Source organism: Pelodiscus sinensis, chromosome 22 (assembly GCF_049634645.1).
Source record: "Pelodiscus sinensis isolate JC-2024 chromosome 22, ASM4963464v1, whole genome shotgun sequence".
Lineage (NCBI taxonomy): Eukaryota > Metazoa > Chordata > Testudines > Trionychidae > Pelodiscus > Pelodiscus sinensis.
Genome location: NC_134732.1, coordinates 13514226 through 13527217, shown reverse-complemented (window position 1 = coordinate 13527217; position 12992 = coordinate 13514226). Strand labels below are relative to the sequence as shown.

General features: G+C 57.8%; 1 protein-coding gene across 1 annotated transcript in view; it reads right to left on the bottom strand.

Annotated features, from left to right (window-relative positions):
- Window positions 1-8074: 8074 nt before the first annotated feature.
- Window positions 8075-12992, bottom strand: part of HMCN2 (hemicentin 2) — a 133419-nt gene continuing 128501 nt past the window's right edge. The window contains exons 87-91 of the mRNA XM_075906051.1: window positions 12433-12561; window positions 11443-11763; window positions 10827-10946; window positions 10116-10242; window positions 8075-9723 (exon numbers count right to left, since the gene is read on the bottom strand). Coding sequence (XP_075762166.1) covers window positions 9387-9723; window positions 10116-10242; window positions 10827-10946; window positions 11443-11763; window positions 12433-12561 — 1034 coding nt within the window. The 3' untranslated portion in view covers window positions 8075-9386. The remainder of the gene's footprint in view (window positions 9724-10115; window positions 10243-10826; window positions 10947-11442; window positions 11764-12432; window positions 12562-12992) is intronic.

Sequence of the window (12992 nt, the reverse complement as noted above, 5' to 3'; positions counted from 1 at the left end):
ATCTCCCCACGCCGAACTGGTTCCCGACGGATCGGTAGCTGTCCGGCGTGGAGAGCTTCCAGAGGGCGATGGCCACCCGCTTCTGGAGGGGGATGGCGGGCCTCATGCGAGTGTCCCTTCTTTGCAGGGCAGGGGCGAGCCACTCGCAGAGCTCCAGGAAGGTGTCCCTCCTCATCCTAAAGTTCTGGGTCCACTGTCGGTCGTCCCAGCGCTCCAGGACGATGCGGTCCCACCAGTCGCTGCTGGTGTCCAGACGCCAGATGCGGCGGGGCACGCCGGTGCCGGGGTGCCGCCGCGGCTCCTCCACGGCCCCCAGGGCGGCCAGGCGGAGAGGCAGGGGGCTGACGTTCCCCAGGTGGTGCCAGGCAGCCTCGAGCCATTGCTGGCAGGCTTGCAGTAGCAAGTCCAGAACGTGCACCAGAAGGTGCAGGGCGAGCCGTGGCTCCATGTTGCCACCTGCGGCAGTACCCCCCGAAGGGAAGCACCGACACAGACGGGCACAGAGACCGACGCTTTGCTGTCCCTCGGCGAGGTTGGCAAGCAAGCAGGAAAAGCTGAGAACCGGCTGTCCAGGGGGGGTCCCTTTAAGCACGAGCCTCAGATAGCCTCAGACAGCAGCCACACAAAGCAACTGCTGACCTGATGCCCTGCCAGAACCGGTTTCAGCTGCCCTTAAATGCCCCCCTGCGTCCAATCAGTGTGGACGCGCTAGTTCGAACTAGCAAAACGCTAGTTCGAACTAGTTTTTAGTTCTAGATGCGCTAGTTCGAACTAGCTTAGTTCGAATTAACTAATTCGAACTAAGTTAGTTCGAACTAGCGCTGTAGTGTAGACGTACCCCCAGGGACACCGCTCCTTACCCATCCTGGCTAATAGCCATGAATGGAGCTAAGCTCCATGAATTTATCTAGCTCGTTTACAAATCCTGTTACAGTAAAACTCCATTAGTCCGGCATTCAATGCTCCGGCACCATTAGGAACCTGGAAGTGCTCAGGGCAGCCGGACAAATGGAGCTGCTCTGCACCTGGCTTCCCCCATTCAGCCGCTGCTGAAACTGACCAGCAGCCGAATGGGGAAGCTGGATCGGAGCAGCTGGGGTGCTGCCAGGTTGGTCCCGTAGCGCTGCCCCTTGGGGCTGCAGGACCAACCCGGCAGCACCCGAGCTGCTCTTGGGGAGGCCTGGAGCAGAGCAGCTGGAGTGCTGCCGGGTTGGTCCTGCAGCACCAAGGGGCGGCACTATGGGACCAACCCAGCAGCACCCCAGCTGCTCTGCCCCAGGCACCCCTATTCAGCCACTACTGAAACTGACTAGCGGCTGATTCTGGGAAGCCTGGGAAAAAGCAGCTCTGACTTGGGCTTCCCGGTGTCCCCAAGAGCAGCTGGGGTGCTGCTGGGTTGGTCTCGCAGCGCCGAGGGGCAGCACCCCAGATGCTCTGCCACAGGCGTCCCCGATTCAGACGCTGCTGAAGCTGACCAGCAGCGGCTGAATCGGGGACGTCTGGGGCAGAGCTGGACTATTGGAAGGGGGGGCTATGAGGGGTCTGGTGTGGCATCCCCCCCACCCCACCCTAGACCCCTCATAGTCCCCCCCTTCTGATAGTCCAGCATATCTGATAATCCGGCACCCCCTGGGTCCTAACGGTGCCAGATTATCGGAAGTTTACTGTATAATCCTAGCCTTCACAACCTCCTCAGGCAAGGAGTTCCACAGGTTGAACGCCCCTTTTCTGCCGCTGCTCTGTTTCCTCGGGGCCATATTGCGTTGACCAACTGTGCCTAGCTGGGGAACCTTCGCCAGGGGATGACCATTGCATATTACACAAAACACCAATGTCTCCCTTACCTTGTGCTCTTCTGCCGGCCTGGAGCTGTCTCTCACCTGAGGCTTGGAGACTCTGTGGGGGGAACACCTCTCTTATTAGTTTGCCTGTAGCGCAGTGGGGCCATGATGCCTGACTGAGGGCATAACATTACTATAGCTGCAGCTATAGACAAGGAATGGAAAAACATGCAAGTAGAAATCCACCTCCAAGAGAAAAATAAACATTTTGCCATGCGCCCCTTCCCCAGGCAAGCTCTCTGGCAAACAGTGTGCTCCAGTTTGGTGGTTTCATATATCAGCAAGTGTATCATCATTCACCATGGACTGGCACAATTTTCTTTAGCCCAAATGCACTGCTCATTGACATGGACAATACTAGTAAAACTCTGTACGTACACACATGGCAGCTTCCAGCTGAGAGTCTCAGATATTAATGAATTGTGGTCTCATGTGGATTGTCAAAGGAGAATTAGCCCGACAGAAAGTTTAAAGCCTGAATTTTCTAGTGGCCACTTGTTTCGTGTGGCTAGTATTAGACAGGGCTTCACTTCCTGAAATGCAAGGTACGACCCACTGGAGCAGTAGGCCAGTGTCAAACAAAAAAACCAAACAGCTGATGGTTCTCCCCCAACCTCTGCCCACAATCCAAGCTCTACCCACATCCAAAATGAGACTGCAGCTTGTACAGATCTTCATAGTACTAGCCCTCAAGATTTGTATGCCCATCAGTGTGGTGTGTGCTCAATCTCCTCTTTTTTTGCTTGGTGAATTCACCTGTGTTTTAGGTAACAATATGGACGTGTCATTTGTCATAATTAATCTTTGGAGGTAACACATCAATCAAAACGAACAGATTCTGTTTCCACTGTTGGACGTATGGTTTTAGCTCTCTCAGACATCACCAGATGTGGGTACATCTGCTTCACATTTCGGCGGCTTGTTTCATGGCCACAAAACATTACAGACAGCTTAGATGCTGAACCACGAGATACAGTCACAAGGAAAAGGGACCTGGATTTAGGCCAATTTAGCCCCTGGGTTGCCATTGCTCAGCACCTAAGAAAATCAGGGCCTAGATGTCCTAATTGGTCAAAATGGAGACCATCAGAACTAGTGTCTACTTTTGAAGATGTTAGCCTTTGGTGACTTGCCCACAGTCACACAGTGAATCTGTGGCAGAGTTGGGATTAAATCCCGGATTTTCTGAATCCCATGCCTTGCTTTGGGTGAGTCACACTTTCCCCGTGCCTCAGTTTCCCCATTGGTAAATGTGACTCTCTCCATAAAGTACTTTGGTAGCCGTGTGTCACGTGCTGTATACGCAATAGTTACAGATCACCTGTAAAACGGGAAAACTACCTGTAAGACGCTGAGCTCTGTGGCGGAATAGGGCTAAGTTTTATTATTAACCACAAGATCAATCTTCCTGAGCTATCCAAGGTCACAGGTTCTTCCCAGCTGAATACACACCTGTCTGGGTCTGGGAGGCATTTTTATTAAACAGCTGACAGCGTTCAGAGCTGCTTATTCTCCATGCATGCTCAGTGCTCGCCCTGTCACAACAACACTGCTTTCTTGGTTGCAGACTCTTCATGAAGACAAATGCAGCTAACTAGCCACTCCTTCCTCTTCTCTGCTGCAAGAGGAGCAGCAGCCCTGCGCCCTCTCCCATTAGCCCTGGTGAGCTGCTGTTACCCTGGTCGTTGCCAGCCAGCATGGCCCAATTGCTGGCATGCTGTTGTAAGGGCCTGCAACCTACTTCCAGGACTGTCAGTGCATTGGCATTTCTCTCCCTGCAAAGGCAGCAGCACATGGCTGCTGTGCCACGGGCCAGGACATTGCTTCCAGCCGTTGTGACTAGCTCATCTGCAAACACTGATTTGCTCTTGTCTGCAGTTGGCGGGGGAGGACGGGACGAGGGGAAGGGCAGCTGTGCGGAATGCTCGAGACCAGTGGTTTCTACCTGACAGTTTATGCTACCCAACTCGCTGCCACGACAGTAGTGAGCTGAGTAGTGAGCCAGGTAGTTGCAGAGACAGGGTCACACTTGTGCCAGCACAGATGTGCATCCACACTAGCCATGCTGCTCTGGGCGCTGTTTGTCCCCTGCCCTGGCTGAGCAGAGAGGCCACAGGACTGAACGGGTCTCGCTCTAGGCTCTTACCTAGAGGTGACGCTTTCCAGGCCAGATGAGCATACGAGGCCACACGTGGGCTGTTTGCTGTGCCTCATCCCTGCTGGCCCCCTTCCCCGGACAGCCAGAGGGCTTCAGTCGCCAGAGGCATCCATCAGGTGCCTTTCCCCAGCGCTGAATTCACTGCAGGGCCTTGCAAAGCCAACCAGGAGTTAAATCAAACATCCATGGAGAAAAAGAAATCTCTCTTTGCAGCATGAACTCTACAGGCATGTCCCGGGGGTCAGGCCTGGCTTCCTTTGCAGACTACATCTCTTCCAAGACAACGAGCTAACCCAATTGGGAAGTCGTTAGGGAGATGGTGTCTTGATGCCTAACTTATGAGCCCCGGATGTTGTCATTAATTACATATGTTCTGAGGTTTCTACTTATCCGCAACCTGGCGCATCAGATGCATCTTAGCTACCAATGATAATATTACCAGCTAGCTCTTATCACCAGTTCATCTCCAATCACACTGCAAAGCTTTTAACAGATGGAAAAATTGAGGTACAGTGACTTGCCCAAGGTCACACAGCAGTCCAGTGGCAGTCCAGTGTGCTATCCTCTCAGGGTACATCTACATGGCTCTCAGGGTACATCTACATGGACTACATGGCTCCGTTAACAGAGCTATGTAAAGTAGTTTACTCGGCATAGTCAATGAAGCGGGGATTTAAATAATCGGCGCTTCATTAAAATAAAAATGGCCGCCATGCTGTGCCATCGATCAGCTGATCCGGAACAGCGCGGCAGTCTAGACGTAGTGCGGTTGACAAAGGCTTCCCTTGTTGACTGCGCCACGTTTAGACTGCCGCGCTGTTCCGGATCAGCTGATCGACGGCACAGCGTGGCGGCCATTTTTATTTTAATGAAGCGGGGATTATTTAAATCCCCGCTTCATTGACTATGCCGAGTAAACTACTTTACATGGCTCCGTCGATGGAGTCATGTAGTCTAGATGTACCCTCAGAGACAGCAGGTCCAGGACTCACACTGCTATGGGCAGGTTGAGGGAAAAGGACAGTTCCCTTTTGAAAACAAAGCAGGAAATTCCCAGGTAACATTTTTAACCTTCATACTCCCCTAGGAACATTTGTTGGACCCATCTGGCCAACCCCCTAGACCCAAGATGGCGCAGGGCATGCAGGGACCTGCAGTCTCTGCAGATTAGCCCTCTGCTTTGGAGAGAAGGGCAACCTCACCCTCTTGTTTTAGGCAGCATTAGGTATGTGGCACCCACATTCCCAGCACATTGGGGGTTTTTTCCACAGCCAAAGGCAGCCCCCTCCGGAACATGGCCACTTCTCTTGTCCCAAAAACACAGCAGCAGCGGGGCGTAGAAGAGGGAGCAGTGAAAGAGAGAACCCCCCATCCCATGCTGCCAATGACTGCAGTGGCATTAATACGGATTCCCTGTTCTACTGTATCCTTGCTGGCTGGGAGCTGGGGGGGGGGTCGGCTGATGTTATCCAGCACAGAGCATGGGGGGGTTGGCATTGCGGGGGTCAGGTGACTGGGAAAAGGGGAAGCGTCGGCAGCAGCAAAGCAACGGGTTTCAATCATCCAGCTAATGCAGGATCAAGCCTGTCCCATGTAAACGACAAACATTCCCGCTCCCAACACACCAGGCAGCTGCACAGGGCTGGAGCCATCGCAGGAGGGGATGTGTTGAAATCCCCAAAGATCTGTCATGACTGGGTTGCTTGACTTCAAAGAACACACTCCCCCCCTCTGCAGGGCGTTGGGGCACTGGGTGACTCAGCGATGTGTGAGTATTGGCAAATCACAAAGACCCAGGCCAGGCCCTTGCAGGGACAGCAGCACCAATGGAATAGCCTTGCAACCCCCCAAACCCGCGTGGACCCGAGTCCAACAGTCAGCTTCGGCTCAGGGCTGAAAACAAGCTGACTTCCTTGGGTTTGGGTCATCTCCAATCACCTGCCTGGGGGTTGGCCCGGTTCCCGGCTCCTACCGGTTGCCACCGCCTCACTGCAGCTGCAGGGAGAGAGCTGACAAGTCGCCGCGCTTCTTGCTCTGCAGCACTCAGAGCGCAGCCGCCACCACGCCGACCCCCCGGGCAGGAGGTGAACAGAGGCTGCTCGCAGGCACAGAGCCAGGAAACTCTCCCCAGGCAGAGCCCATGCACGAGGCAGGGGGAGTAGTGCTGACGCAAGCCTGGGTCAGGCCTGAAAACGATGCAAGCCTCTGGGGCCAGGTTCAGGTTATCGGCGCGCAGGTCGCGCTCTTATACCAGGCCTGGCCTGAGCACCAGGTAAGCCCACTCCAGGCACAGGGCCCAAAGCAAGCAAAGGGTTAGGGCGCCAGCTCTAGCAGACACTGACGGGACCTTCACCACAAGGCTCAGCCCAGCCTCCCTCCACAGATGCAATTTCCAGGCTAGTCTAAGCATCCTATTGCTGCAACCAACAGGCCTCTGCCCACTGACTCCAGGGGGTGGGGAGCCGGCCCACAGGGAGGGTGGTTTCTCTGGCTGGGCATGGGATGTGCAAACACCTTTTCCTCTGTGGGCAGATGAGCCCAGTGGTCTCAACCTGATCTCAGATGGCCCCAATTTGACCCCCCCCCCCCCGATGACCCTAAGAGGCCTCCAGAGCGGGCGCCCCTCCTGCTGAACGGGAGGCCGATGAGACATTCTGCATATTGCTAAGGCAACAAACAAGCGGGGGAAGGAGACTTTCCACCTCCTGTCTCCATCTCATACACCCGGTTACGTTGCAGGTCACCTCTAACCAGGACCCAGAACCCCCTTGCCGGTGCTACTGCAGAAGTCAGTGCCACCCACCAGTGCTGTGAGCAGACAGCCCTGCTCCCTCCGACCCAAGGTGGGGCCCCTCCCCAGGAAGAGGTCTCACACCCCTGCAGGCAGCTTCGACCCAGCTCACAATGGGAAGAGCAGATGAAATCTGGGAAACTCGTGTACGTGCTACATTCCGGGGCTCGCCTCCAGCAACTGGCTCCCTGGACACGCCACAGAAGCTAAAGACCCTCTGTTCCTGCAGCTTATTCCCCCCCAGGTCATAACTGCACTCGGGGCCTGATCCCGCATCTTCCACAGTCACTGATACACCCCACGTTGGTTTCAGTAGTACGGGATCAAGCTGGGAGGCGTGTGGTGACTGGCGCCCTGTCGCTGCCACAGGTGACAGTCGCTATTAGCCAGGATGGGTGTGAATGGTGGCCCTAGCCTCTGTCTGGAAATGGGTGACAGGAGATGGATCACGTGATGATTAGTTGCTGTGTTCATTCCCTCTGGGGCATCTGGTATTGGCCATTATCGGCAGACAGGACACTGGGCTAGGTGGACCGTTGGTCTGACCCAGTGTGGCCATTCTTGTGTTCTTATGAATAAGTTTGGGCAAGTCATCAGGGCTTAATTTGTACTGGGCTTGGCAGTTGCTAGCTCCGGCACCTCTGGGCTTGGCAGTTGCTAGCTCCGGCACCTCTGGGCTTGGCAGTTGCTAGCTCCGGCACCTCTGGGCTTGGCAGTTGCTAGCTCCGGCACCTCTGGGCTTGGCAGGTCCTAGCTCCGGCACCTCTGGGCTTGGCAGTTGCTAGCTCCGGCACCTCTGGGCTTGGCAGGTCCTAGCTCCGGCACCTCTGGGCTTGGCAGGTCCTAGCTCCGGCACCTCTGGGCTTGGCAGTTGCTAGCTCCGGCACCTCTGGGCTTGGCAGTTGCTAGCTCCGGCACCTCTGGGCTTGGCAGGTCCTAGCTCCGGCACCTCTGGGCTAGCTGCATCAGTTATGAATGTCAAACAAACAAACAAAACCCCACCTGTTTGAGCTCTGACACTTCTTTCATTAAAAGTTAAACATGGCAAGTCACTCACCTCCTGGTGCCTCAGTTTCCCCATCTATAAAATGGGGACAGATGGCACTGCCCTCCTTTGGAAAGCACTGTAGAGGAGCGAAGAGGTGTCACTACCATTGTGACTACCAAAGCCAATGGGAATGTCTGGAACTGAGGATACACGAATGGGTCAGAGACTGAATCGGGCCCCCAATGCCAGTCTGAAATCCGAAGCAAGGCCGCCACGCGGTGCAGGAGGAAGATGCCCTCACACAACACGATTGTTTTACTCACAAAATCACCTTTATTTGGTACAAAACCAGAAATAAATAAGTTGGCAGAGAAACCAGTATGATAATTTCATTATAATAAAAGACCGAGCACAAGGGACCCAATAACCTTTCCATATGCGGTGAGCGATACACCCTTTAGCCCCGCGACTCCCTTCCCAGCCCTGCCACATCAGCTGGGCTTTTTCACCCTCTGCATCCCCCAGCGCTGTGACAGGCTATTTAGCCGTCACACTCCCCTAGGAGCAGCTGTTTGACCCGTTTGGCCAGCCCCCTAGACGGTACAGTGCATGCTGGAAGCAGCAGTCTGCATGTTGGCAGGGCCACAGCTGTTCGAGGAGCCTGAGCGCGCACCGGGTGGGGACTTAGGTTCTCTGCCTGATTTTGGGCACTGACTTGCTGGCGACCTCTTGGGGCCTCCGTTTCCTCTCCCACCCTTGAGCAACGGGGCTGCAATCTCAGACGGGGACTAGCTGCTACCCCAATGCAAACTGAAGAGTTATGGCCTGGTATCTCCAGCATCTCTCTCAGGCGAGTCACAGGCTTCTCCTGAGAGCCAAGACCTAACAGCCGCCTGGCAGCTTCCCCGGCCGGGCTCTCAGTATCTCAGCTCTGATTGCAAGCAGCTCTGTTTGCTCAAAAGCTGCATGTGATACCAGGCCCAAGGACAGCCACGTGTTGCAAGAGACAAGTGCCAGTAGCATCTGATGTTTACACCCCTCATCTCCCAATGGCAGAGCCTGAGCACACACTCCTCTGCTGAGCTAGGAGGTGAAGCGATGGGGGCTAAGTCCAGTCAACGGGAGGTCAGTGTTTGGGGGCCTCAAACTGTCTTGGCCCTGGTCCCACGGGTCAGTGCAATTGAGCTCACCAAGGGATTACGCCACTGGGCTGGGAGAAGGGGGCCAGCTTTGGTGGGATGTATTGCTGGAGGGTTCATCACATGACATAACCTTTAAATGAAGGGTTAATCTTTAATTCCTGGAGACTCCGGGACAATCCTGCAGGGCTGGCAACCCTGGCTGGGAGCCAAAGGAGGGGTGCTGTACAGGAACCAGAGGGGCCCTCCAGCGGGGCACGGAGCTGAGGGCAGGCAACAGGCCCTGGGCATCCCAAGCGCACACACAGGACGGAGCAAAGGGAGAAGCTCCTCTCAGATGAGCTGAGTGCGCCTGCCGGGAGATGGCCCCAGGAGCAGAAGTGGAAGGAGACACTGTCTGGCAGGGTTTGGGGCATAGGATCAGCACTTCCCCACTTCCCCTGCCCATCCCAGCGCCCCCTGGCTGCCATTAGTAGGGGTAGGGTGAGACGGAAACGAGGATGATGAACACACTCCATGCCCGCTGCTTGCCATGGGCCAGGGCCTGCACCTTCAGCCGATAGATGCCGGCGGCGTGGAGCGGGCGCAGCGTGGAGAGGACGCCCTGGCCTCTCTCATCCCGGAGAGTGAAGGGGCTGCCCGGGTCCTTTTCCAGCAGCGTGAAGACGGTGCGGTTCTGCAGGAGGCTCCCTCGGGAGGAGGCGGTGAGCTGGACAACATCGTGCCCGGCCGGGATGCCAAAGGGCAGCGTGAGAAGCTCGTACTGCAGGGTGAAGGGGCCTCCAGAGCTGCGGCGGAAGCACACTCTGCCCGAGAGCAGGCAGGGCAGAGAACGCGGGTGAGATCTCTGCTCCACAGAGCCGTCTGCGGCCTGAGCGTAGGGCTGGCAGCCAGGACGCCTGGGTTCTAACTCTGGCTTGCTGAGTGGCCTTGGACAACTCGCTGAGCCAGTCCGTGCCTCAGTTTCCCCCCCCCAGGAAAAGCAGGGTCAGCCCTGGCACGTCTCAGCGCTTTGATGTGGGACAAGTACTATCAATGCATTAAAATGGGCGTGTGCCCGTCTGCACCCATGGGAAGCCCTCACCACCCCAACTCGACAGCAGGGCTAAGAAGAACCCTGGCGGGTGGGTCACTCCAGGAGAAGGGGTACAGCTGCCCTACTTGGGCACCTCCCCCAAAATAACTTCTCTCCCCTTACCCTGGGCTGGCGCCTCTCCTGTAGCCGGCGGGGCAGGGCGCATCCAGGCAGTGGGAGCCGCCCCGCGTGTTAAAGCACAGCTGGTCTGGGCTGCAGTGAACCCTCCCCTCGGCGCATTCGTCTATGTCTGCAGAGGAGAGAGGAGAAAGGAGGGGCGTGAGGCCGGACGGGTGTTCAGTGGCACAGCCCGGACTCTGCGCATGTGTCACACTCTGCAGCCAGGCGAGCGGCTGCGCCCTGAGGAGCGAAGGGATTTCTCCATGAGCCCACAGCAACGAAGCTCCCCCATTTCACCCACCGGCTCTGTCGCGGGGGGGGGAGCTGCAGGGTCCGCTGGCCGCAGGCCTCTGCCCAGGGCCCCCGCCCTCTGACTCGCATGCCCCTAAAGCGGACAGTGCAGGACTTTACTGCACCCGGGTCCAGGAAGAAACGTAACCTCCTGGGGCTCGGCTGAGGGCAGCAATGGCTCTGTGCAGGGGGCAGAAGGACCATGGCATGGCGAGCTAGTGGCTTGAGGACAGGCATAGCAACTGTTTGAAGCCTGGCGCTGCCCCTGCCATGCAGCGGGCCCCTTGGCAGCTGGGTGGGGATTTTGCGAGAGCAGCCGGAGGGGGACGCGAACTCCAGGCTTTGAAAGGGCAGGAATGGAAGTGGCAGGGAGAGAGGGAGGGATGGACAGAGGGACGCACACACAGGCTCCCACACACTGACCGCGGCAGGTTTTTCTATTGGGCAGCAGCCGGTAGCCGGCAGGGCACAAGCACTGGTAGCTGCCCTCGGTGTTCCTGCACTCGTGTTGGCACAGGGTCCGCACCCGACACTCGTCAAGGTCTGTGTGAAAGAGGAGAGGAGAGATTCCAAGTCTGGCCAAATTGCGCATGGCAGGGTCCCCCCGAGCAGCATGACCCCACCCCTCCACAAGGCACAGCCACCGGCACATCCCCACAAAAAGGCAGAGGGCCCCTTTCCCCCCCTCCTGGGGGTCTGGCCAGAGAAGCCCTACTCCAGCCCCTTCAGCGCCAGGAGGCACGGCAGGGAGGAAGAGGGAAGTGGGAGCTCGGGGCGTGAGTTCTAAGGACAGGCCTGAGGGGCACCCAGACTCTGCACGACCCTTCTGGCAGCCCAGGGCCTCTGCCGCCGCCGCTGTGCAGAGCTTTGCAAAGCAGACGTTGTCCTTTGGGAACTGGACCGATGGCACCACCCCCGTCCCTCCTGACAGCGAGCCAGTGCCACAGGCTTTCACCCCCCCCACCCCCCCGCTGAGCTGGAGCTGGGCCCGTTCCAGTGGCATCGCTCCAAGACTCCCCTCCCCGCCATGTGGCCTTACCAGTGCAAAGTCCATTCCGCCTGGTGAATCCCGCCGGGCACGGGGCCCGGATGCCAGGGCTCAGGGCGTTACCAGGCTGGCTGAAGGAGAGCCGGGTGTAAGAGCCTTCCCCCGGCCATCGGCTGCTGGGTCTCAGCCTCTGCACCCGGCCCCCTCTGCGGCTGCCACGCGTCACGTTCCCTCCGGCCTCCTCTGGCCCAGCACAGGACTTGCCATCCTCCCGCAAGGCCTCCCCCGGCGGGCACAGGCATTTGTAACTGCCCTGGAGGTTGTGGCACTGGAAAGCGCATGGCGGGGGCACCCGCTGGCATTCGTTTATGTCTGACAGAGAGCAGAAAGCCAGCGTGAGGTCAGGGAGCCCAGCTTGCGGGGCAGAGCAGTGCTGGCTAGTGGCTAGAGCAGGAACTAGGAACCCGGGACTCCTGGGCTCCGACCCTCAGCTCTTGGAAGCAGTGTTGTCTCATGGTTAGAGCAGGGAGCCTGAGTTTCTATCCCTGACTCTGCCACCGACTTGCTGCGTGAGCTGAACAAGTCACCGCACCTGCCAACTGCTGAGTATCTGCACTGGCAAAGGGAGGCTGATTCTACTGGGTTCCTAGCGCCCGCGGGGGCTGTCGGGGCTAATGAAAGGAGCGCTCGGCGGTCCCCAGGGGACAAGACACAGTGCAAAGCTTTCTCAGCCGCCACACCTGCACCGGAACACCGGCCTCCTGCAGGGCTCTCAGCCTCCCCCAGATCCACACCTCTCCCCCTTGCCTTCCCCAGGGATTCCCTCTACAGGCGACGCTGGACTGGAAGGGCTGGGCGGGGCAGAGCTTTTCCTGGAGAGAACTGGCTGTTACTCCAAGCAGCAAACCCGTCTCCAGGTTCGCCCAAGGTCACCAAGAGTCAGTACCAGAGTCAGGCCCAGCCCCACTCCCCCGCCCCATCAGAAATGCTGCCTCCCCGGCAGTTCTCATGGCTTGGCAAAGGCTGGCAGGTCTGCGTTACCCAAGCAGGGTCGGCCGGTGCCCTGGGTCCTGTAGCCGCGGGGACACATGCAGCGGTGCCCGCCGAGGGTGCTCTCACAGACCTGGTTGTAGCGACACGCGTGGGTTCCCTCGGCGCACTCGTCCAGATCTGGGGGGAGAACGAGGGGACAGGGCTCCCAGCATGCACGTCACCACACAGCAGCTAAAGCCAGGCCCCCGCCTCACACCTCCCGGGCTGAGACACTGGGGGGATCCCTGATCCCTGGTCACTGCCTGGGACCCGTCTTGTGCCCAGTCTCCTGCTCCGCTTTGGCCTGTGCTGACAGCGGGGCCGACCCAGGGCTCCCTGGGGGACGGGAGTCCTTCCCTGCACCGGCCAGGGTGCTGGAGCAGGCCCAGTGAAAGCCAGTCAATGCCCAGAGTGGGGCTGGGGGGCCCAAGCTGCTGGCACTCGGCACTTGTCACCCGGCAGTTCCAATGGAGGGGGAGGCAGGTCGTTGCCCCCATGGGCTACATGACATGACCTCGCGGGGCCAAGGGGAAGGTCACTGACCCCACCAGCCGCCAGAAGCACTTAGG